Source organism: Homalodisca vitripennis, chromosome 6, assembly GCF_021130785.1.
Source record: "Homalodisca vitripennis isolate AUS2020 chromosome 6, UT_GWSS_2.1, whole genome shotgun sequence".
NCBI lineage: Eukaryota > Metazoa > Arthropoda > Insecta > Hemiptera > Cicadellidae > Homalodisca > Homalodisca vitripennis.
Window position 1 is genome coordinate 62696866 of NC_060212.1, and position 23404 is coordinate 62720269.

The following is a 23404-nucleotide window of genomic DNA, read 5'->3' on the forward strand; positions in this document are numbered from 1 at the left end:
AGGTATTATTGTCGCTGTTATCTTTCTCGAGAATCCCAATTACGGCAGGCCGCATAATAATAATAATCACATGATTATTTAAAGTTTTTTGCACGGTACATAATTGCCTTTACAATTCCATTACAATTCAATTTATATTTCTGATCAGCCCCTCTAGAATTTGATATTTTACTGATAGGTACTATCTCGAGGGATGTTTTTCTTTCGTTGACATCAGCGTGGGCTTCGGCAGCACCTTCGGCCGGAGGCACTCGCATTTTGGGTGGCGGAGTGTGACCAAGAATAAAAACAAGTTTTGAGTGTTTTTTTTTTCAATAAAGAGTTTAGTTTTTGTTTGGTAATGTTTGTTTTTGTTGAATTTTTGTGTTTTGGAGAAATGTAGGGGTAAAACACGGAAGTACAACAAAGCGACGCACCAGCTGAACGGGCGGCGAGACTCTGCAATCACGTTATCTACTAGACCGCTCAGCTTTGACCTCTGTCTGAGGATGGGGAGGGGTTTGCGATAAGACAATGCGTGTTTTATATTGACGAAATATTGTTCTACGCTAATCTAGTAATCAGTTGAAGCAAAATGTCAAATAACAATTCATGTCTGGGTGTGGTCGGTATAATCCAAAAGTACCATTAATTTAAATTATTAGAATATATTATATAAATTGTGCTTAAAAAAATGGTTACAACTCTAAAATACAATTTACAAGGAAAACTTCCCTTGCCTTTCTGGGAAGTTTCATTCTGTAAGATCTTTTTGTTGGGTCAGGTACCAAATGCATTTTTATAAACAGATAGAAGAGATATCAGATGTAGCTAAGAAACTGATCGAAGAGGCAGTTCACAGCACTTAACTTGCAGTGGAATTTCAAAACAATATTTACTTAAACAAACATGAGTCATACATTTGTGTTTCTCCATGATACCAAAGGACTTAATAAAGGAATCTCAACTTGGACTAATTACACCACTCGTAGATTCTTCAGATTGTCTGCCACCTTAATTCCTTTAATTGACCAATAAATCAATTCATAATTGAAACAAGATTTTCTAGCCTATAATGTGTGATTTTTTTCCATTTGTTATTTTGCCACAGTGATCAGAGTTAAACATGAAGAAGATTAACCACTGGTCCATTATAAGGGTTAATAATACTATCCCCGTTTTCTTAAAGCCTACATTCTACGATTGCAAAAGCCTCTTTTCAAAATATGATGTGTTTCCAATTCATTGATAGTCCATGAAAAGAAGTGTAAATCCTACAAACTAAACACACTATTTTATCTATCCTTGACAACGGAAAAGCAATAAATCGTTTGTAAATAGTCTACCATCATCCTTTATTTATGATTCTCTGAAGCCACAATTAATACTTGAGTACGCTATAACTTTCCTCATTAATACCCATATTAAGTGATTGTTGTATATCATATTCTATAAAATTTGAACATGATACATTACTGATATAGGTTTTCAGTCTGTTATAAGATTACAGTAAAACTGAGCAGACTCTACGTTGCCACACACTATGTATCATGAGAGGAGCCATAGTACCACCAAACCATGGGCGTCATTTCAGCTTTTTAACTGGGGTGGCAAGATCTACTGGGGGGTATGGAATACCCCCCAGGTGGAGGGGGGTCCGGGGCCCTCCCCCGGAAAATTGTAAGAAACTGGCTTTAAATTTGTTAGTATTTTAAGCTTTTTCAAGCTATTTTTACAAAAAATTTTACTGCTAACAACTTAGCCTAAAACAATAATTTTAATGAATTGAGTTATTAACTAAACCACAAGGTCCACAAGTGAGGTAATTATTGTTCACACACAACTCAAAAGTGTGCCCAATTTTTAATTTATGTGTGCCCCAGCCCGTTTGTTTTTTGTAAAAGGAAAAATCAAGTAAACATGATCAAACAAATTTCACTTTATTCTATGTAAACCAGACTGCATCCACAAGTTAGTTTTTAAACAAAATGAAGCCTTCTCTTCTGGCTTGAATTGAAGTCATCAATTACTTTTGAAATGTCTATTTCTACACTCCTTTTCAATAGCCAAAAGGGCTAACGAAGACAACCTCTCCTGGCCAATAGAGTTTCTAGTATATGTCTTTTAACCGCCGTAAGCATGAAAAGGATCTCTCACACGATGCCGAGTTCATTTGGAATTGTATAGTACAAACGAAAAAGTTCAAAAAGCATAGGGAACACACTTTTCAAAGATGTTTGTACAAAAACGTCAGCTCTTTCTTGGATACTTTTGCTTCTTGATTCCTCCGTTCTGTTAAACAGTTTAGTTCAGACAGAAGAATGTCATAGTCTAAACTATAGTATTTACACACATACTGTAACACTGGGCTGTGTCTATATCACTTCCACCTAGAACTTTGCTTAAAGTGGTTAAGTACATCTAGGTTGTTTTCTTGAAGCCTGGCCTCTATCTCCTCGCTTAGGATATCAATAACTGGCCAGAGGATTGAAACTTTGTAGTACTGTTGTACAGATTCAAATGGAGCTTTACTCCCACCCCCGATTTTTGAGGGAATTTTGCCCTTTCTTGGCAACTCGGCAGCTCTAAACCCGCACGTGTCAGCAATTTCTGTGCAGTGATTGAACAACTTGGTGAAAAAACTCATCTGTTCTGAAGGATTGCAAAACTTCAAGTGTGCTGTTTTTTTACAGATTTCACAACTTCATAGGTCACACTGCTTGACTGAAGGGTCTTTGACAGTATGTCACATTGTGTTAGAACTCTCCTGAGTAATAGAAGGTCAAATACAAAGTTGAAGTCCTCCATATTTTTCAACAAAGCATTGGCTTGTCCACCACTGTCAGGGTCTGTTTCAGAAATCTCTCGTAGTGTCGTAAGAGTGGCATCAAAATTATCTAACAAAGAACGCACTGCTTCGACACGGCGCAAGGCCCATCTGGTATCACTCAAAGACTTCAATGTTGCTGTTCCACCACTAAAGCTTTTTTGCACTTTTTTTTGAATGTTTTCAAAAACAGCATGTCTTTTAGTTGATTTCTCAATGAAGTTGTAAAGACTTTGAAGCACAAAAGAAGGTGTTTTCTTATTGAATTCACGCTTTGTGCAACAGCTTACAATGCACAAGTTCAATATATGTGCATTGCAGTGAATGTACATTGCCATGGGGCTTCTTGTTATAATTCTAGCTGCCACTCCTTTGTAGGGACCCCTCATGTTCGAAGCCCCATCATAGCACTGAGCACGCAGATGTTTAATATTCAAAGTCCAGTGAAATCAAAACGTCCTTAAGTACATTTGCCAGTGTATCGCCATCAGTTCTTCTAGCACGGTAAAACCCCACAAACGACTCATGAACTTCTAGTTTATCATTAACATGTCTCAAGACAATAGCTACTTGCTCGTGCTTTGCTATGTCTTGGGTCTCATCAGCTATAATGGCAAAAACAATTTGCATCTTTAACTTCTTTGGCAATGTGCAACTTAATTTGTTCCCCAATTATGGACAGAAGCTCATTCTGGAAAGTCGCTCTGAAGTATATTGAAAATTTTTGCGATGCTCTACAAAGAATTTGTTTACTAAACTATTATCTTTTGGAACGAAGCCTCATCAGCTCCAAAAAGTTTCCTCTGTTTTTTTGAATCTGTAGATTCGTCATGACCTCTTAGAGCAATAGATTGTCTCCCACAAAATATCAGGGATTCACACAAAGCCTCTAAGTACAATCTGTTTTCTTGTACTTCTTCTGAATACTTTTGATTTACTTTTTCAATAACAGTGCCACTTTTGTCGGCTTCTCTTAAAGAACTGAGTTTAGTGTTACTACTTCGATGCGAGTTACTCTTTTCATGATTCTCAAATACTTTTACAGCTTTCTTCCATTTGGAAAACCCACTGAGTGTAAATACATTTTCTGCATTTTTTTCTTTCTGGCTGTAAAACGAACGGCAGGCAAAACAGAAACGCTTTGTCAGTTAGAGGACTGTATTCCAGCCCAAGGATACAGTTTATACCACTCTGGCCTAAATTTCCTACCATCCGTTTTAGGGAAATTTAATTCTCCGTGGTTGGAATGAGCCTTCCCCTAAAAAACGCCTTAGCCAAACCTGGGCCATGAGCAGGATCACGTTTTAATTAATTACAGTGATTGTCAATTGGTCAGATGAACTAGAGGAACAGCTAGGACTCTGCACTTCATCTGTAGGAGTAGTTGTGGTATCTTCATTTGTAGTTGTGGTTGTTAACTGAGCCGATGACGAATCTAAAACGTCTACTACAGCCGGTTCTGGTTCATGTTCCAAAACAACTCCTTCTGGTAGTTCATCTTCTAACCGTTTCTTTTTGTTTGCTGGGCCTGAGCTAAAGTAGGACAGCAACGAACTCTGGCCCTTTTTTGTTCTTCTGAGCCTGAAAAAACCCCATTAAGAATAGCAAAAGAACATTTAAATAATGGCAAAATGCTACTAGAACACAGAGTCCTAAACCTAAAATTAATACAAGTCTAATATAACATGCATAGGCTTTGCACAATTTTTTTGATTTTGGGCGCTATTGTGTGTGTGACACTATTTCTCATCTCTCTTTGTTTTGACATCGTACCATTTGATAGGGGATTGAAAGGGCAACAAAAAAGATGCCCTGACATTTGACTTCAAGTTTATGGTTTTCATACAATTTAGGTTAAGAAATTTTAAATGGCAATCATTTTGAAACTAATGATTGAATTAAAATTGGTAATTCTTCTGAATATGGATATTGTATTAGATAAAAACCATGCCAAGTTTGAGTTAAATCGGTCAAAACATTCTCGAGATATAAATAAAAATTTAATAAAACAAAATGGTAGATATCTCAAAAACGGTGTTTTTAAGAAAACCATTATTCTTCATTTTTACTTTATTTTGATTTATCTACCAAAGTTTTGTTTTTGTAATTTTGGGAAATTTTGTGTAAAATTTGTATCGGAATAAACACAGCCTAACAGCCAATGAGTAAAACAGTCATACTTTTTATTTGCATACTGTAAACAGTACTTAAGAAGCTGTAGGCGTACACGAAAACCCAAGTCTGCCTACATTACCAGGTTTCGAAATAGTTTAAAATTTTGCTATTAATCTGGTATTTTTATTACACATAATCTTTTTTTTGCCTAAAGATAAAGTTCATTTAGTGCCTTACTCTACGAGTTGATTGTAAAACATGTATTTTAAATAATTGCAAGACCATTAAAAGATTCTGGATGTTTACTAATTATTTTGTATGACCTTTTTAGTCATTGGCTCTTCGACACAAACGTCTGCAGCCTGACAGCCACGGCATTGCAAAAACAGCTGTCAAACACAGAAGGGCGGGAGTTATTAAAATGACAGTAACATAACCTAATTAGAGTATAAGCTGAAATTAACTTAATTTCAGGTGATTGGATGGTATCGTTGTTATTTTTACATATATAGGTTTAAAGTAGTGTTGCGTTAAATGTGAGGTTATATGACATCGGTAAAAAGCATTTAGGTGGCCAAACAAACAAAAATAAACCTAGTATTCCATACCGTACTATAAAACAAGCTACTTCCCTTATATATGCAAAAAACTTCTCCTATACCAACCAATTTACACCTATAAAATGTTTTAAACAACTAAAACCATAACCGTAACAATGCAGAACTAACTGGCAGAACTAATAAAGTTTAGAAGTGAGGTTATGTTTTTTTGGGGCCATTTATTGAAATCTAGTCAGTAAAAAAGATTTTCTATTTTTCAGCATTAGGCCTAGTTGGAATGTAAACAAAGATGGGGAAACTCCAGAAACTGACCAACACCTAAGTTTAACCTACGAAATAAGAAATAACTGAACTAAACTTACCATCTCTTAGTCCATGCAATCATACGAACGGTTCACTTGAAATGTAATTCACATCGTACTGCAACTGCACTAATCGAATACATCTACTGAGGAGTAAGGTTAAAGTAGGCAGGCGACACGACAGACGTTGTCTGCTTCTAGCTGTAAAGACAATATACTACAACAGGTGCCCTGTTGCCAAAATCTCCCTCGCCAACTGTGTATTACAGAGTTTGCCGTTTCCAGACGGCAGACGAGAAGCACCTACATTGCTCATTCTCGCTCTTCACGCATTTAATGTTCCTTATTTCATTTCGTAAATTCTACTACACCAATATTTCATTTTAAGTTTATGATTTACAAGTTTTTAAAAGACGTGCTATCTTTCTGTGCTAAACTAAGCAAAATTTAATGGAGAATTGATAAAGTTAAAAGGTTCCCTATTGGTAGACTTGTATTTTCCAGTTTTAAGTAAGTTATATGTAAATTATTTAGACATTTACTTCAAAATTCTGGGTGGCAAAAATACCGGGCTCCACAATTCTGGGGTGGCAACTGCCACCCCTTGCCACCCCAAATTACGCCTATGCACCAAACTGTACCTGAACACTAGAATTGTGTAAAACACTCCACTGAAAACATTCTTGGAATGTTCTTTTAAATATTTTAATTATGTGTCGGTTTTCATGTACGTGTTCATGTTCGTGGTTTTAATTTATAAGGATTAAAAACATTTCAACCATTTTAATGCTGCTTTGACAATGATGTAACATTGGAATGCATAAGTGCAATATTGCTTTTGGATCGCTGACAAAAGGTATGCAAAAACCTATTTAAATACTAATTATTGTAATATAAGAGATAAAATATGAAACTTGATACTTTCTGATGCGTACTTACTGCTATGGCCACTGACATTAAATATGGTATTTCACCTACCAACAATATACCTCCATTTCTTCCGCACCTTCTTCCCTGACCTTTCATCTTGTTGATGTCTGTAAGCATTAGGTCTTTTCATCTTCTCATTGTGTGTCCAAGAAGTCTCTCCCATTAGATATTTTTTCCAAACTACCTTTTTTAGAGGGTCGTCTTCTATTCTTACTATTTGCTCAGCCCACTGCAAACGTCTGTATTTGGCTTCAGCTACAATGTCTGGTATTTTAAAGAAAGGCAAACATGCATCTATTGGCTGACATTGTGGTTCTTAATATCGTATCCTTCACAGTACATTTATTTCTGTAATGTTTCCAATAGCCAATGGTACATCGGCACTAATAATCTGGTTCAAATTTTATAGGTTGCATTGGTTAATGATTGATTTGTTGTAATATTGCTAAAAATTATAACCAGACATTAGGGATGAAATCCTAGTGTGTGTTTAATAGTCTGTGACAAATAAGTGTTGATTGTAAACCATTTATAAAGATATCGCAAATAAACCATAGTTGTTCACTTGAGCAGTAACAGTTATAAAACTACATTCTTTTACAAATGTTTGAGAGCTCCCACATAACTATAAATTGTCTCCTCAGACGCCTGTTTATGATCAGCAAATACTTCATTGACTGGGTTTGTCACGATTTAATCTAGACGGATTATTGTTTCAGTGTATAGATGATACTCAAAGATTATATATTCACAGAGGATGTACTTGTATCTGTCGCTTTTGTCAGTTGTGTAGCTCTTGCTGCCCAGCTACGACGCCGTAGGACTGATACTGAATCTGTCAAGTCTATGAATTCAACTCATTAAAAATTGTAGTGCAATAAATTAAAATAAATAATGAATATCAACTTTCGATAAGGTCTTTAAAGTACGAAACATAATAAAATGGAGAATAGATAAAAACTCAGAATAAATGAAGACAATATAAAAAGTGTAAATATAAAAACTATAATAACAGCTGACACCATGACAAATAGCACTATCTTCATATCTGAACCGTAGCATTTAAGAACACTGAAAACAAAAATTTAATAAAAAAAAATTTAATTTAATTTAAAATTTAATTTAATAATTTAATAATAAGTTCTTGACTAGGAGATCTGATATTAATTTAACTAAAGTACCCTTAAGATCAATGACATTGATATGACCTAATGAGCTTACCAGAGAGCCGAACCTATAAGTACACATGATCTCTATACCATATGGGTCAGCATCAACCACTATAAAGACAGGAATGGCCAACTCCTGGCAAAGACGATGAACCAACAGTCGGGTGTTGATGTCGGGTTCTCCTTTGCCCTGCACATAACATGTCATTGGTTATATATTTGTACAATGTAGTGTGCGAGAGTTGTTCGGAAAGTAAGTTGCTTTAACAAATAAAAATTGACACGTAACATTTACAGCTTTTTTATTTTATACATTTGTAATAACAACTCTTAAAACTATTTTTTAACATATAACATTTATATTTAGGCACTTATCATATCTAGACACAAGGTTTCAGTACCAATAAAATTCTGCCACCTATACCGATCATGGCAGTTTTCACTTTATAGAGATGTGACCCCATTCCATTGATTGTCTTGTTTGTTTGATACTGACATGAAAGACCCATGTTTTATCATCAGTGACTATGTGGTTTCAAAATGCTCTAACCTTCTTCATGGTGCTGCATTAGAAATAAATTAGTCCCATTCTTTTTTTTTCAAGTACATGAGTCAAGAGTTTAGGTACCCATCAAGCACACAATTTACGGTATTAAAGTTTCTCAGTCACAATGTCATACTAGATCTGTGATTGCTGATTTTCCTTGTGTCATGATGGATTTGATTGGCAAGGTAACTGGTAACCACAGGTGGTCAGCCACTTCGTTCTTCACCATGAATTTCTCAGTTGTTGTGCTTTTCATGAAACAACTGGCAACATGTTTAAATGCAGTATATGTTTTTTCCAGACCCAGAACACAATTCACGATGAATTGCCACCAGTTTCATTTTGTTCACCAAAATAACTCTAACAACACTATGTTCTCCACAATTGGCAGGAGATTTGATTGTGGTGGCCATTTTGAACAACAGTTGAGAGCGCTAAAATGGCATAGTACATACACTGACACTGGTAACTACATTCACTAAATGTAACACCACAATGCCACTATCCTCACTTGCTTGGCAAACAGATGCCTTGGCAACTTACTTTTCAAATGCCCCTCATATATTAACCACAATAGACACGAATGGCCTGTCCTGTCCTCAATAGACAAGGAGATAACAGAAGAAAAGTGTTATGTTGGGTTCTCCTTTTCCCTGCATATCACAAACATTGATTGAACCTTATGTGACTCATAATCTTCATACTGTACATGTCAACATCATGTGAGTCTTAACTATGTTGTATTTATTTGTCATGTTATTCTATAGCCAAAATCTGTGTTCTTGAGTTCCTTCAGTTTTAATAGAAATAATTAACACACATAGTTTACACCCTGTTTTTTTCACTAGATATTAATTTTATGAATTAACTTGGTAAAAAATAATCCGAGAATCAACAGCCTTGTCATGAAATAAAAATTTTAAAAAATTACTATTACGTAAATAACAAGTTTCACTTGACTTACTGTGATAATTATGCAAGGAGCAAATCTCAAATGTGCTCCTTCATCTAGAAGTTTCTGAAAAGCAGCATCTTTCTCCACAAGCAGAATAAAGGCTGCTGACGACTTTATTTTTTTAATTTCTTTTACATTTTGTGGAACCAGCACTCCTATACAAAAAAACATCATTAAATTCATATAATATATGGGACTGGAAACACATAAAAGGCAGTTGAACATCTTTAACATAAAAACCTCACCAAAATTGGTCGTATTTCACTCTTAACAGTAATAAAACGAGGAGTGTATTAAATAAATTTTAACGTGTTTCATTAATGAAACATATAATATTCTTTGGTTCATTATTGCACATAATAATTGAGTAAATAAAGTTGCTTGTTTTATAGTTGCGTTGCTGACCAAAAATGCATTTCAGTGCAGTAGTAAAAAATGCTATAGACTTTGCATAGCATTTGAAATGTTTTTAAAGCACTTATTGATTTTTAAACTGCAGTAGTTGTTTGTTTTTTGTTTTTTTACTAAATTCCTAAAAAAACCTGTTGAAATAGTGTGCTCTTACTTTGTTTTTCAAGTAATGGTGTCAGTGTCTATGCAACTGTACATCCAGAATGTGTAGGCCTTGCTTCTTCAATATCACATTCATTCTCCTCAATCATCCACTTTTTCGCATCACTTTCACGTGAAATAGGAAGCTGAGTCTGAGTAAACAAACTGATAGTTTTGCTATATAACTGCCCCTTATGCCGGTACCCAAAAACACAATTCATGTGCAACTCATATACGTAGTGCTTACTTAATTGCTAAACCATTACATTACTGTATTTACTAACAAATTTAAATTATTGAAAATCCAGATATTTTAAATACAAATCATCAATGCTCTACTGTACAATTAATTTATCCTGTAGATTTGAAGTAGAATCAAAATGTTCCTGGGATTGTTGTATGTTTATAAGCAGTTTACTGGAATTTATTTTTCTGAGTTTGGCAGTACTGTTTTTGAAACCACTATTTCCATTAACACTTCTTTCTGTTAGTACTGTAAAAATCTGCAAGTAGTTTCTGACAAAAATTATGTGTTTAAATTTGTCGGATTTTTTAATGCTACAAAGGCAAATGTTTGGAGGTTTTTAAAAATAATTTTCTGTTTATTTTTAGAGTACAATAATATATTATAACACGTCACGTTCTTAGATCAGTAAATTTATACAACACGAATAGCTTGCCAACAAGAAACACATCCTGTTTGGATAATCTGTATACTAATATCAACAAGGAATTGTATAGTTGCTCCTTGCTTAAACAGGACATAATCTCTGACCATGCAGGTGTTTTTGTTTTTCTCTTTCAATCACTTCAAAAGAGAAGGGTGAGAACAAACCATATAAAAAACGTCTCACTTCACAAGATAGATTGTATGACTTAGGGAGAGTGCTTAAAAGGTGTTGATTGGTCAGGTTTAAGTAATTTCGATGATGTAAATGGTGTTTTTTCTATGTTTGTAGATATGTTGGTAACTCATTTTTAATTATTATTGTCCATTGATTAGTATCAAATTAAGTTGTAAACCAGGTGATCACTTAACAAGAAGTCAGTTTACTCCCAAACTCCGGTTGATGCGCACTTTCTTGCTCGCCTTATATGATAAGTGGAAATTAAGTTCAGACAACTTGACAAGAATAAATACATGCAGTTTAAAAAAATTGTACTACAAAGCTATCAGTGAAGCTAAAATAAGTCTCAATGATAAATTGATTCAAAATGCAAAAAATAAATGTTAGAAAGGCTTGGGAAATTGTTAAAAAAGAATCAGGGCATATTGAACACACAATAAAAAATTCTCTCTCTGCAGATGTATTGAACAATTATTTTTACAAATACACAAAATTAACACAGTAAACTACATGTCAAATAATGTTAATTGGGCGGATCTGTTGAGGAATTTTCCCCCCCCTGAAATATGTATAAATGACCAGGTGGAAATCAATTGACAAAAAAACTGTTAAAGATGTAGTTAACAAGATGAGCAACTCTCGAAGTGAGGATGTATTTGGTTTCTCCAATTATGTAATCAAAGGTATAATAGATGTAATATTAGTTCCACTTACTTATCTTGTAAACCGCATGTTTCTTGAAGGTAGTTTTCCTCAGTGTTTAAAATTTGCCAAGGTGACACCTATTTTTAAGAAAGGTGGACAGAACTAACCCTGAGAACTATCGTCCCAATTGCAATTTGTCCCCATATTAAGTAAAGTAAATTGAATCCTGCATTTTGAAGCAACTGTATGATTATTTTGTATCTAACAATTTGCTATATCCCCTTCAGTTTGGTTTTAGACCTCATCACTCCACTAATATGGCCGTTGAGTCTGTTATTGACATTATTCTCAAGGGCTTTGAAAAAAAACTTGTTACTGTCTGTAGTTTAATTGATTTGAGCAAAGCATTTGATTTAGTGTCACATTCAGTGTTGTGTAAAAAGTTAGAATTTTTACGGTATTAGGAAATAAAGAATTGCAACTACTTGAAAGTTACCTTAGCTATAGAAAACAATTTGTATGTGTAAATAACTGTTCTTTTGATGTGTTAAATGTAAGTACAGGGGTACCTCAAGGCTCAGTCCTTGGACCCTTTTTATTCTTAGTGTTTACAAATGATTTTAGTTATAATGTACCTTCAACATCAGTGCTATACGCTGATGACACAACATTGATATGCTCTGATGTTAGTGTTTCACAAGTTAATTCTCAACTCACCAATTCATTTGAACTAGCTAAAAATGTGGTATTCTGCCAATAATCTGGTTATAAACGATTAGTAAGACTGAGAGTATTACTTTTTTCATTGAAAAATAATTTAGACACAATTAATGACAACTTTTTAAAATCGGTTAAACTACTTGGTATTTTCCCCTAGACAGTACACTCTGCTGGGATGAACATGTCGATGGCCTTTGTAAGAAATTGTCAAGAGTGTTATTCTTACTAAGGAAACTAAAGTATTGTGTGAGCCCGGATGTTTTATTGATGGCCTATTTTGGTCTCTTTCACAGCCATTTAAGTTACGGTGTACGCCTCTGGGGTAATTCTAGTGCTGCAAAAAAATCCTTTACATGGCAAAAGAAGGCAGTAAGGGTATTGGCTGGGTTATCTAATCGAGAATCCTGCAGAGCAAGTTTTTGTAAATATAAAATCATGACACTTACCAACTTGTATATATTTATAGCAATTTAATATTTGTTAAAGTAAATATAAATAATTTTAATACTCACAGTTTAGTGCATAATTATCAAACAAGAAATAAACAAGACCTGGTTGCACCAAATATTAGATTAAGTAAAACAAATGAAAAGTTACCAATACCAACAGTTGAGATTCTTTAATAAGTTGCCTGTTTCAATTAGATTGTTGCCAAATAATGAGTTTTACAAAGTTGTATCTAAGTGGCTTAAGTGTAATGTGTTTTATACAATTGAAGAGTATATGTCTTGTGAAAAATTTTATATCTTAGTTAACCTTTTTTAAATTGTTAACATTGTTCTAGTACATAATATTGGTTTAGGAAATCTAGACTTACTCTGACGAAGCCTATTGTAATTTGTAAAAAAATTATTTAATGGCTAATAAAGATCTTGATTCTTGATTCTTGATTCACATTTGGAGCATTTATTGTTTGTGCTTTAAATACCAACAATTTATTGTTTGAGTCCGAGCACCACTTTGGTGGTTAAAATTAAATAGTAAAAAATTAACATTTACAAGTTTGTCCGACTAGGACATACCTCTAGGTTTGGAACAGTTGACGACTTCCTTATCTGCTGTGGTAATGACAAGGTCCCCAGCGACCAAACCTTTGGATGTGGAGAAAACCCGCAGTTCCCAGGGCGTTGCTCCCAGCAGGCCGCAGATGTCCATGAGTGCAGCATTGACTGTGGCTTGGCTGCCGAAGAGTTCGGTGTGCTCGTAATACAGCTCTCTGTAGCATAGCATAAACCAGTAAGTGACAGCTGAGATATTGCTGAATTTTCATTGGATCCATTCACTGTAACGGGTTATTCAATTGATTCAGAAATCTGTGAATTCTTTATCCAACTAGAAAAAAGTTCAAGAATATCAGATAGAAATTTTTTGAACCAACGAAACAGTTACACAATTCACTGTTAGAAGAAAAACTAAGCAAGGTAATCAATCCTTTTGAATGTTTATTTTAGGCTGAAAAATTAGTGTACACAAGGACCATAAACATTGGTTTTTAAAGAATCTATTTCTCATTGCAACTAGTATGGGTCGGTGGCCTATGAAGATGGACAGAATAAGGCTTACAGAGGAGTAGCATCTTAATTTTTAAAAAGATATAATTTGTGAAAAATATATAATATTTCAAGTTTCTGTAGAGAGCCACATCAGTAAACAGATGTTTTAGGAAATCATTAGTAAAAAAAAACTCATAACTTTGGCTTCTGATCTCCTTCTATTGCAATTTTCTCAAAGTTATATACATATACAGAGTGTTTCAGATCTCCCGTGCAGTATCTGTAGCACCCAAACAAACCGAGCTGACTAATTTGTTTCAAACACATAATACTGGACTGTGAGAGACTGGGAGCAAGGAGAAGGGCTCTTTTCGGTGATAAACAACCAGGCGACGAACCAGATGCTAGTATCGGGGAAAAGCTTCTTAGCCTAATTAAGGGCACAAAGATAGGCTTACCCCTCTAACATCAAAGGGGCACACAATAAGCTCAGGTTGACGTGTGAGGATCTGTGAATCCACCCCAATACCCCAACGCCAAAAAAAAAAAAAAAAAAAAAAAAAAAATTGTTTCAACAGATACCCCTATTTTTTACCTCAAATAATTCAATAAAATTATATTTAACCTGGACAAAATCACCCAAAAGGGCACTTTGTAGGGGGTAGGGGTCGTTTTTGGAAAGTTTTCAAATGGGAACATAGATTATGTGATGCCTCATTTTAAAGATCTATGTACCCTGAGCATTTTGGCACCGAAAAGTCAATATTATGTTTATTTATATGTAGCCTATAGTGTGTGACAAAATGTATTTAATTTAAGTTTTGGTAAGTTCTGCTGTCAGCCCCCATTAAAACCTAAGCGCACCAATTTTTTTGTATGACAATCAGTTTTAAATATATTAATATAATAGAACATATGTTTACAAAAATAACTACAAAAAAGCAAATAGATGAGCAAAAAAAATAAACAAGTGTGCTAGAGAGTCAGACAAATTAACATTATTGTGATTACATAGTATCAAAAAAGGCAGTAAAAATTTGAAAGAAATGATAATAATTTAACAGGAAGAAAAGAGAGAAACATTTCAACATGATATTTTAAACGTATGGATTTAAGCTGAGTATAGTTAATCATTTAAATTAGAGAAAAGCTTAAACAGATTCATGAAAAAGTCAGGTTCAGTGGCTGTCCAATGAAGAATTATAATGTCAACTTTGTTAGAGATATAAATACTAGTGTATGTGGTGGTACAAAAGTAGAGAATTTTTGTTGATCTGGATTATCTACAATAACTTCTTCTACAAATCAATACACTGCGATCTAGTCAACAATGCAAGACTACGCCACACTATGTGTCACATAACAGGCTTTGTTGATCTGGATTATCTACAGTAACTTTACTGATTAATACATTGCGATCTAGTGAACATTGTAAGACTACGCCACACTATGCGTCACATAACAGGCTTCATTTAAGATGCATGCAAAATCTCAAGTCTATAATTAATTTAGTGTCATTCTCGAGATATCCCATAGACAGACAAGACAATCAGAGAAATTTTTACAGCCCTCAGACAGCAGACAGAAGAAAAAATCTGCTAGCCTACTGGTTAATAGACTGAGTCAAACCCCATGGAAAGACATGCACCCTCAACAAAGTGATTCTTACCAGTGAAGAAATGAAGTGTCATGCAAAATGTAATGTAAAGTAAAGATGTCTTATTTTATCAAGTGAAGTTAGGGCTAAGAAGCACTTTCTAACACTTAACTTTTAACCTGGGGACCAACGGCTTAAAGGTGATGTCCGAACCACCACCAACGGCCGAGCAGGCGGGCTGCTTGCAAGGACAGGATCGCTAGCGGTCACCCATCCAAGTAGCAATTACGCTCGACGTTACTTGATCCAGTTATCTTGCGATAACTGTTGTATCCGCTACACTGCGCCGTTTTATCTGTAAAGTCTACAGATAAAATCCTTCTTGAGATGTCCTGTGGACAGTTAAGCTGTAAAGGCTCAGCCAAATTCCATAGATAGACATACCCATCCTCATATACAACACAACGTCAGTAATTGAGCACACACTTTAGTAATCTGACCAGCCAACAGACCCAGGTTCAAATCCCAGCCCTGGGAGAATCTTTTTGCTTCCTCTGGAACTTGAATAATAATAATACCTTTATACCTTTGTACTTTGTAAATAATATTTGATCATTTTCACCCCCTTGATATTTAATCATTGTTGGCTGACTGACTACAGTCAAAGTGAAGTGGCTCCCAGTTAAAAGTGTACTTAAGTGTGTTTTTCAACAACAAATATTGTCACCATAAAACTTGAAGAAAATTAATCTACTCAAGAATTCAAGATAATTATAAGAAACTAACTGTAACACAAGAACTAAACTGCAATCTAATCTCACAAAAACTAAATAAAATGTCCAAACACCCCTGCGGTGTCTGTGTGTCTGTGCAATAGGAGTAAAACATAAAGGACTCCTATGCACTGGCACCTGCAATCAATGGTTTCATTCTAAATGTCTTGAATGGCCAGACAAAAAATTCAACAAGCTATCCCAGACAGATATTGAATCCTGGCAGTGCATCAACTGCAAGAACCACACAAATATATCTTCAAACTATCACACACCCTCAAAATGTACTGACAATGAACAAACCATTACACATCAGTCAAAAAACAGTATAGAAGACATCCACTTGAAAGTACAGACTTTTCAAGATCCTGATGACCTAGAAACTTCTCTAACTTTAGCTGCTGAGGTTGGAAATGCCCTGTTAGCTGAGAACAGGAAACTTAAGCAGGAACTGCTCGAGGCATCAATTAAAAATGCTCAACTGTTACAGCAAACTACAGATAAAAATAGTTTTTGTGAAATGCAATACCAAATAAAAATTGAAGAGCTTGAAACAGAAAAAGTGTCACTAATAAGAAACAGTGTCACTAATAAATCGGAACTGCGCTTTAACTGAAACTTTAAATGAAGTAGAACACCAACTCACCAAAGAGAGACAACTACGGTCAGAACTCATGCAGAGCTTTGAAGAACAGGATAGGGAAAAAGAGAAAATAGTATGTTCCCTTGAAAAAGAAATTAAGCAGCTAAAAGATAATATCAGCAAACTTAAACAAAACAAAACTTTGAAATAAATATCACCTAATAAATAACACCTCAGAAATGGCAGACATGCAAACACAAACCGACCCTAGAAATATGGCCTTATGAAATAGATGAACATAACAACCAGCAACTACCCCTTATACTGGAATTAAATCAGTTGAAGACTCGTCAAGACTCCATGGAGCACTCCATGAAGGTACTACAAGACCAATTTCAGAAACATGACCAAGCTAAGGTGAATGCTTACATAGAGCAGGGCCTCCCCCACTACTCCAGGGCATACTTTTCTCAAAATTCCACGCTTAAATGAAGGCAAGAAGAATGTACACAAAAGAGGAAACAATCATCGCAGTGTATCCCTTCAGATAGCAAAGAGCAAAAATGCTCAGACAGGATTTCAGGAACCTAAAAATGGCTGCACAATAAACAATACATTAATAGATGGAAATACAAACCAGACAAACTCCGTATTAGACTCCCATCAACCTTCATCTCTCCCAACCTCAAAAGAATCAAACTCGGCTCGAGAACCGCTACGAAAGCCCCCAATGAATGCTAAACCCCGGGCCACAGATGAGAGTCTAGAGGAGTTCTACACAAAACATATAGACTACTATATTAAGTCTATGACACCCATTGAAAATACTCTGACCCCTACTTACTCCCAGCCACCATCTTCACTTGAGCCTGGTCAGCATGTTCCAGTGCAGGTGGATATCTCTCATGGGTCTTTTTTAGATCAAATATTCCCAAAAAAATGCAAGATGAAACAAGGCTTGACACAAACACTAACCAAGGAAATAGCCACCCTTCAATTAAAAACTAAGCACTAAACAAAGAAGTGATAATCTTGCACCAAAATATACAGGAAGTAAGAAACAAAACAGACAGATTATCCCATCTACTTCAAGACATTCAACCTGACATTACCATCTTAAGTGAACATGGTTTAAAAACTGAACTCTTAGAAAATACTAGATTTCAACACTACTCTCTTAAAACACACTTTTGCAGGATTAAAAGCAGAAAAGGAGGAGTGGCTATATACGTAAAAGATTCTTTACAACCAAAAACCGAGACTCTAAATGTGTCTCACCATTGCAAGGAACTGACATGTGAAGTGGCAGCGGTCAAGGTGACTTCAGGCAAAGAACATCTTTACATCCTTGGCATATACAGATCTCCAAGTGAAAAACTGGATGAAGCTCTAGATATTATTTCTAACATCATTGAAGAGGTAAAAGCTGACAACCACCCCTTAGTCCTCTTGGGGGACATTAATGTGAACAGACTGGTGCCAAATAACGACGCTAGGAAACTAGAAGAAATGCTTACCAGTCACAACATGACAAGACTACCTCTACCTCCTACCCGAATCACTCACAGCTCCATCTCCTCCATAGACTGTGTATGCTCAAACCTACCTAAATCAAAAATCAGTGCCAGTGTAATACATACAGGCTTGTCAGACCACACAGGCCAAATTAGTAAAATATCTCTAGGGGCTGAGAAGATAGAAAAATTCTGTCTTATGCTACGACAGATGAAAAGAGACAATCTTGACTCTCTAAAGATGCTCTTGTATGAGGAAGACTGGGCTGATGTGCACAACGCTCAAAGTACTGAAGAAGCATACAACATCTTTTTAAATACCCTGACAATAGCCATGGATGCAGCTTGTCCAAAAAAGAAAACAAGACCTAAAAGAAAAACAAAACTTAACTTTAACGATGACATAACCCTTAAACTAAAGGATACATATCTTCAATGTCTGAGGAGATACCAGACCACAGGAAGTGACCAACATAAAACAGACACGGCCATATCAAAGAAAAACTATGATCTCAGGCTAAAACTCTTAAAACGTCAAGGAACAGCCAACCATATAAACAGGGCTGAGAATAAATCTAAAGCAGTATGGCAGATAATAAACAATGAAAGGAAGAGCGCAGAAACAGGAAAAGAACAACTGAAACTGAAAATAAATGGAGTAGAAACGACTGACCCCCATGACATTGTTGAGAATCTCAATGAGTATTTCACTACTGTTGCTAAACAAACATTGGCCACCAACAACCAATACCAAAAAGGCAGACAACCTACATTACACACACTTAATTGTAGGCTCAGTCAACTGCACACTACCACAATAGCAGAGGTACAAAACATCATTGCAAGTATGAAGGCCAAAACCTCAGCAGGACTGGATGATGTATCATCAAAGTTACTAAAGCACTGTAGTGATTTTTTTTTTTTTTTTTTTTTTTTTTTTTTTTTTAAAAAAGGAGAAGCCGATCCCCTTTTAAGCCTTATTCTGCCCGTCCTCATGGGCCACTGGCCTGTGCGAGGATCTTATCAAACAGAATAAGGGGGAGAGTCGATACAGTACAAGGTCAATGGTACTGATAAAAAGTGCAAGGGTCACAGACAGGATTCGAACCTGCGCTATCTCTAACTCAGACTCAAAGTCCGACGTCTTAGACCGCTCGGCCATCGGCACTCCCAAGCACTGTAGTGATGCTTTAACACCACCTCTTGTCAGTGTCATAAACAGATCATTATCGTCAGGACTGTTCCCATCAGCTCTAAAAGCATCAAAGGTGTACCCCAAACACAAAAACTCCTGCCGAATGACACCTAGTAACTACAGACCAATTTCCTTGATTTCAACTTTTTCTAAAGTAATTGAAAAGGTTGTACTCAAGAGACTGATGTGCTATCTTGAACAGCACAATCTGTTGACAGACTGCCAGCATGGTTTTGTGAAAGGGAAATCCACTACAACTGCAATTGCCGAACTGTCAGAATTCATATGTAACCAACTGGAAGTGGGTAAACTCGTGACTGGTGTAATGCTTGACTTCAGTAAGGCATTTGACTGTCTGGGGCACGACCTTGTTTTGCAAAAACTCAAAAACCTAGGCATCAGTGACCTCGCCTACAAATGGTTTAAGAGTTATCTGGAAGAACGCAGCCAAGTGGTGGAAATAAGACATAATGACAAAGGACTAACACAGAACATCAGATCTCAGCCTCTAACTGTTGATATGGGTGTTTCTCAGGGATCAGTCTTAGGCCCTGTTCTATTTATATTATTTACTAATGACTTGCCACATTACCTGAGTACCCACTGCTCCACTTTAATGTATGCTGACGACACAACACTTCTGCTTGCTGGAAATTCTACAGATGACCTAGCTATGAGCTCTTACACAGCACTAAACATAGCTTATCAGTACTGTCACTTAAACGACTTAGTGGTCAACATGACCAAGACTAAGCAAATGGCATTCGGTAGAAGAAAGGATGAAGTTGCAGCATTGCCAGAGGTTGACATAGAATCACACACAACATTCCTTGGACTGACAATAGATGAAACTCTCTCATGGACTCACCACGTTGATAACTTGTGCAAGAAGTTAAACACCGGCCTCTTTGTCACCAAAAGAATTCACCACATCAGCTACATAAACACAGCAAAAACAGCTTATTATGCCCTTTTCGAATCCCACCTCAGATACGGAATTGCTGTATGGGGAGGCACAACTGTTACCAACTTACAAAGAGTTCTTGTTGCTCAGAAAAAAGTTATAAGAGCTCTCAAGGGTCTGGGGCCCAGGGACAGCTGTCGTGAGGGCTTCAAAGATCTTGGAATCATGACGGTTGTGGCTCTATACATACAGGAAGTGGTCCTTTTCGCCGATAGGAATGAACTCCCTCGAGGAGCAGATGTACACCACCATAACACTCGACATGCTGGTAACTACATCCTGCCAGCGCACCATCTGTCACTGTATGGAAAGAAGCCATCTTACATGGGACGAAAGCTGTTCAATGCTCTACCAGTCGACATCAAGGCTCAGAAGGGGAAGAATTTGAAGACATCACTGAACAGATGGATGGTGACCAGACCTTTCTACACCTTGGAAGAATTTCTACACCGAAACGAATGATGTATTGTACCTTTACTTTATCCATAACCATTGTAACTTTTGACGCCATTACACTTCTCAATGAAATTGTAAATAAAGAGATTTTGACTTTGACTTTGACTTTGATGTCAGAATTAAAATTTCAAGTTTCATAGTCGAAATTCATAGCTTGAAACATCCAGCAGGAAACGGACGCACGGCAGGTAGATAAGAAATTTTTCCAGAACCCCTAGTTATAGATAAAGAAAATATACAAAATTTCAAGTTTAAAGCTCAAATTATTCTTGAGATATCACTCTGAATTATAGACTTTGCTGACGCTTAGCTAAATCTCAAGGAGGGACATGCACCATTATCAAGCTCTATCTTGTCTCTATACACATAAAGTGATACAATGGGATATCAAAGAACCTGATAGAATGCAACTAGATCTTACAAATACGTCATGTTAAAATATCATAAATGAGTGTACACGTCTGTTTGCAAATTGGTTTATTATTATTGGTTATTGGTAGTTATTTTCTTGTTGCCATCATGATTACCTATCAGAAAAATGTAAAAACGTAGGCTAATGTTCAGCCAAATTCTGTGGAGTGACATGCACTGCATCAAATTCGATATTTGTCATAGAGAAATGGAGATTCATACAAAATTTAAAGTCTACAGGCCACTTTGTTCTCGAGATATTGTGCAGAAAGAAATTAAACTTTTCAGCCCCTCGAGTGAAGCTTCGCTGACGCTCAACCAATCGCTCAATACGCTCAAATACGTTATCAAAAAGACCATGCTACAAATTACATTTAAGGGGTAATGTTAAGAAAGTTTTAGGTATAACCAGAAAGCAGCAAAAGTTACCTCTTTGTCATGGAGCTTTTCGTCTGAAGGAGGCGGTATATCTTAGCCAAAATGTTGAATATTATATCAAATCTCTTCTTTTGTGTAGTGTATCTTACTTCTTGTAGTTGCACTTCTTTGTTTGATTTCTTGCTTAACCTAAAACCAACTGCTAATAAATTTCATAACTTATTAAAGGCTCTAGTTTTAAAACTTTTCATTTTGTTATTATAGAATTAATACCAGGTAATTGATTCCCGATAATGAATTTTAAAAAGTACCATAATTTGTCTAAAATATTAAGTAACCTGTATAATTAATACTGTTTTTTATTCCAACTAAGTTTACTACTGTACCATTATTTATGTTATTACGGTTTTAGAATTTATTTTGACGATTTTTGTTAGGTAGTTAAAATTATTTGTAGCAATTTTTAAAATACTATAACAAACATTTTTGGCATTAAAATTAGGTGACTTTCAAAAGACCACTACGGTCAGAGAAAAGAAAGTTACAAATGCTACAAATTATTTTCTTGTCTCTCTCTAACAACTAATTAAAAAATCAAGTCACTTGAATCCTCAAATTGAACAACTGTTTAGCAAATGAAAGTTATATTGAGGCATAATAATGAGAAACTGTTTGGAGAAACGACAATAGTTTGTTACATCAAAATTATAATTAAAGTCTCCTCTAATTATAATTAGACCACTTAAAGATAGAAAAAGCAACAATTTGTTGAAAAAGGCAAGAAAAACATCCATGTTACTTTGGTTAATACTTACAAATTATTTTTATATTATCCAGAAAAACACCTGACATTTCAAAATTAAGTCCAGAAACTCCTCTGAAATTGAGACATGGATCTCCAGTGAATGTAATGGATCTAACCAATTCTGCAAGACAAATATAAGCGCAGAAGAGAATTTTGTGTCCGATCCAGGCGACTCAATGTTTAATACAGTTACAGATGCAGCTGTTGCAACAACTAATCCTAATTCTCCTTACACAGAAAATAATATATCCTTAACATACTTAGAAAATAGTCTAAGAGAAAATGACCTTACAAATGAGGAAGACAGACTAAAAATGGCTGCCACCAAAGGTGCAATACTTTTAGAAGAAAACCAATTTTTGAGGGGTCAGATTGCCATACTAGAGAACAGGGTGGCCAGCAGTGAGACAATAATGGAAGAGCTGGCAATAAGGAAAACGAAAGTAATCACCTGAAAAAAAAAATAGAAGATCTGCTAAGTTAGAAGAAGCTCAAGCACAACTTAACAAAGTGACACAAGAAAAATTAAACATTCAACATATCTTTGAAGAACACGATCAAAGACAAGAGTCACTGATTCAAGACTACCCTAGTAAAATAATTCATCTAAAGCAAACTATATCATGTCTCGATACCAAACTAAACAAACTAAAAGACGCCAAACAAACAGGGTTTACTATAAATAGTGCTACTCAGACTTCAATGGACAATTTACCAACATCAGCCTCCTCATCTCTTGTTTTGGAAATGGCACAAATTAGAACCCAACAAAGCGTAATAATAGATTCTATAAATTCTTCTGAGAAACAAACTCAAAATCAGCATCCAAAAGTATTGAAGACAATGAAAACTCAGACAGTTAACACAGAGCTGGAAATGTCGGATTTACCTCAACGCGAATTGGCTCAGATAAAACTCTGACAGAACCTGATGGAAAACACTTTCTAAACACAGCAGGCACAACTAGACAGTCAAGTTCAAAAAATGTTTCTGGACGAGCAAATTCCATCTCCTCAACACCAAAGAAAACATTAAACAATAAAAGTACAAGGATAGTAGCTAAGCGGTGTGCATACAGCATGTCAT

General features: G+C 35.6%; 1 protein-coding gene across 2 annotated transcripts in view; it reads right to left on the reverse strand.

Moving 5' to 3' along the window:
- Positions 1-23404, reverse strand: part of LOC124364382 (meiotic recombination protein SPO11) — a 73938-nt gene that overhangs the window by 45176 nt on the left and 5358 nt on the right. For both annotated transcript variants that reach the window (XM_046819795.1, XM_046819794.1), the window contains exons 3-6: positions 21565-21702; positions 13172-13365; positions 9394-9539; positions 7935-8072 (exon numbers count right to left, since the gene is read on the reverse strand). In XM_046819795.1, coding sequence (XP_046675751.1) covers positions 7935-8072; positions 9394-9539; positions 13172-13365; positions 21565-21702 — 616 coding nt within the window. The remainder of the gene's footprint in view (positions 1-7934; positions 8073-9393; positions 9540-13171; positions 13366-21564; positions 21703-23404) is intronic.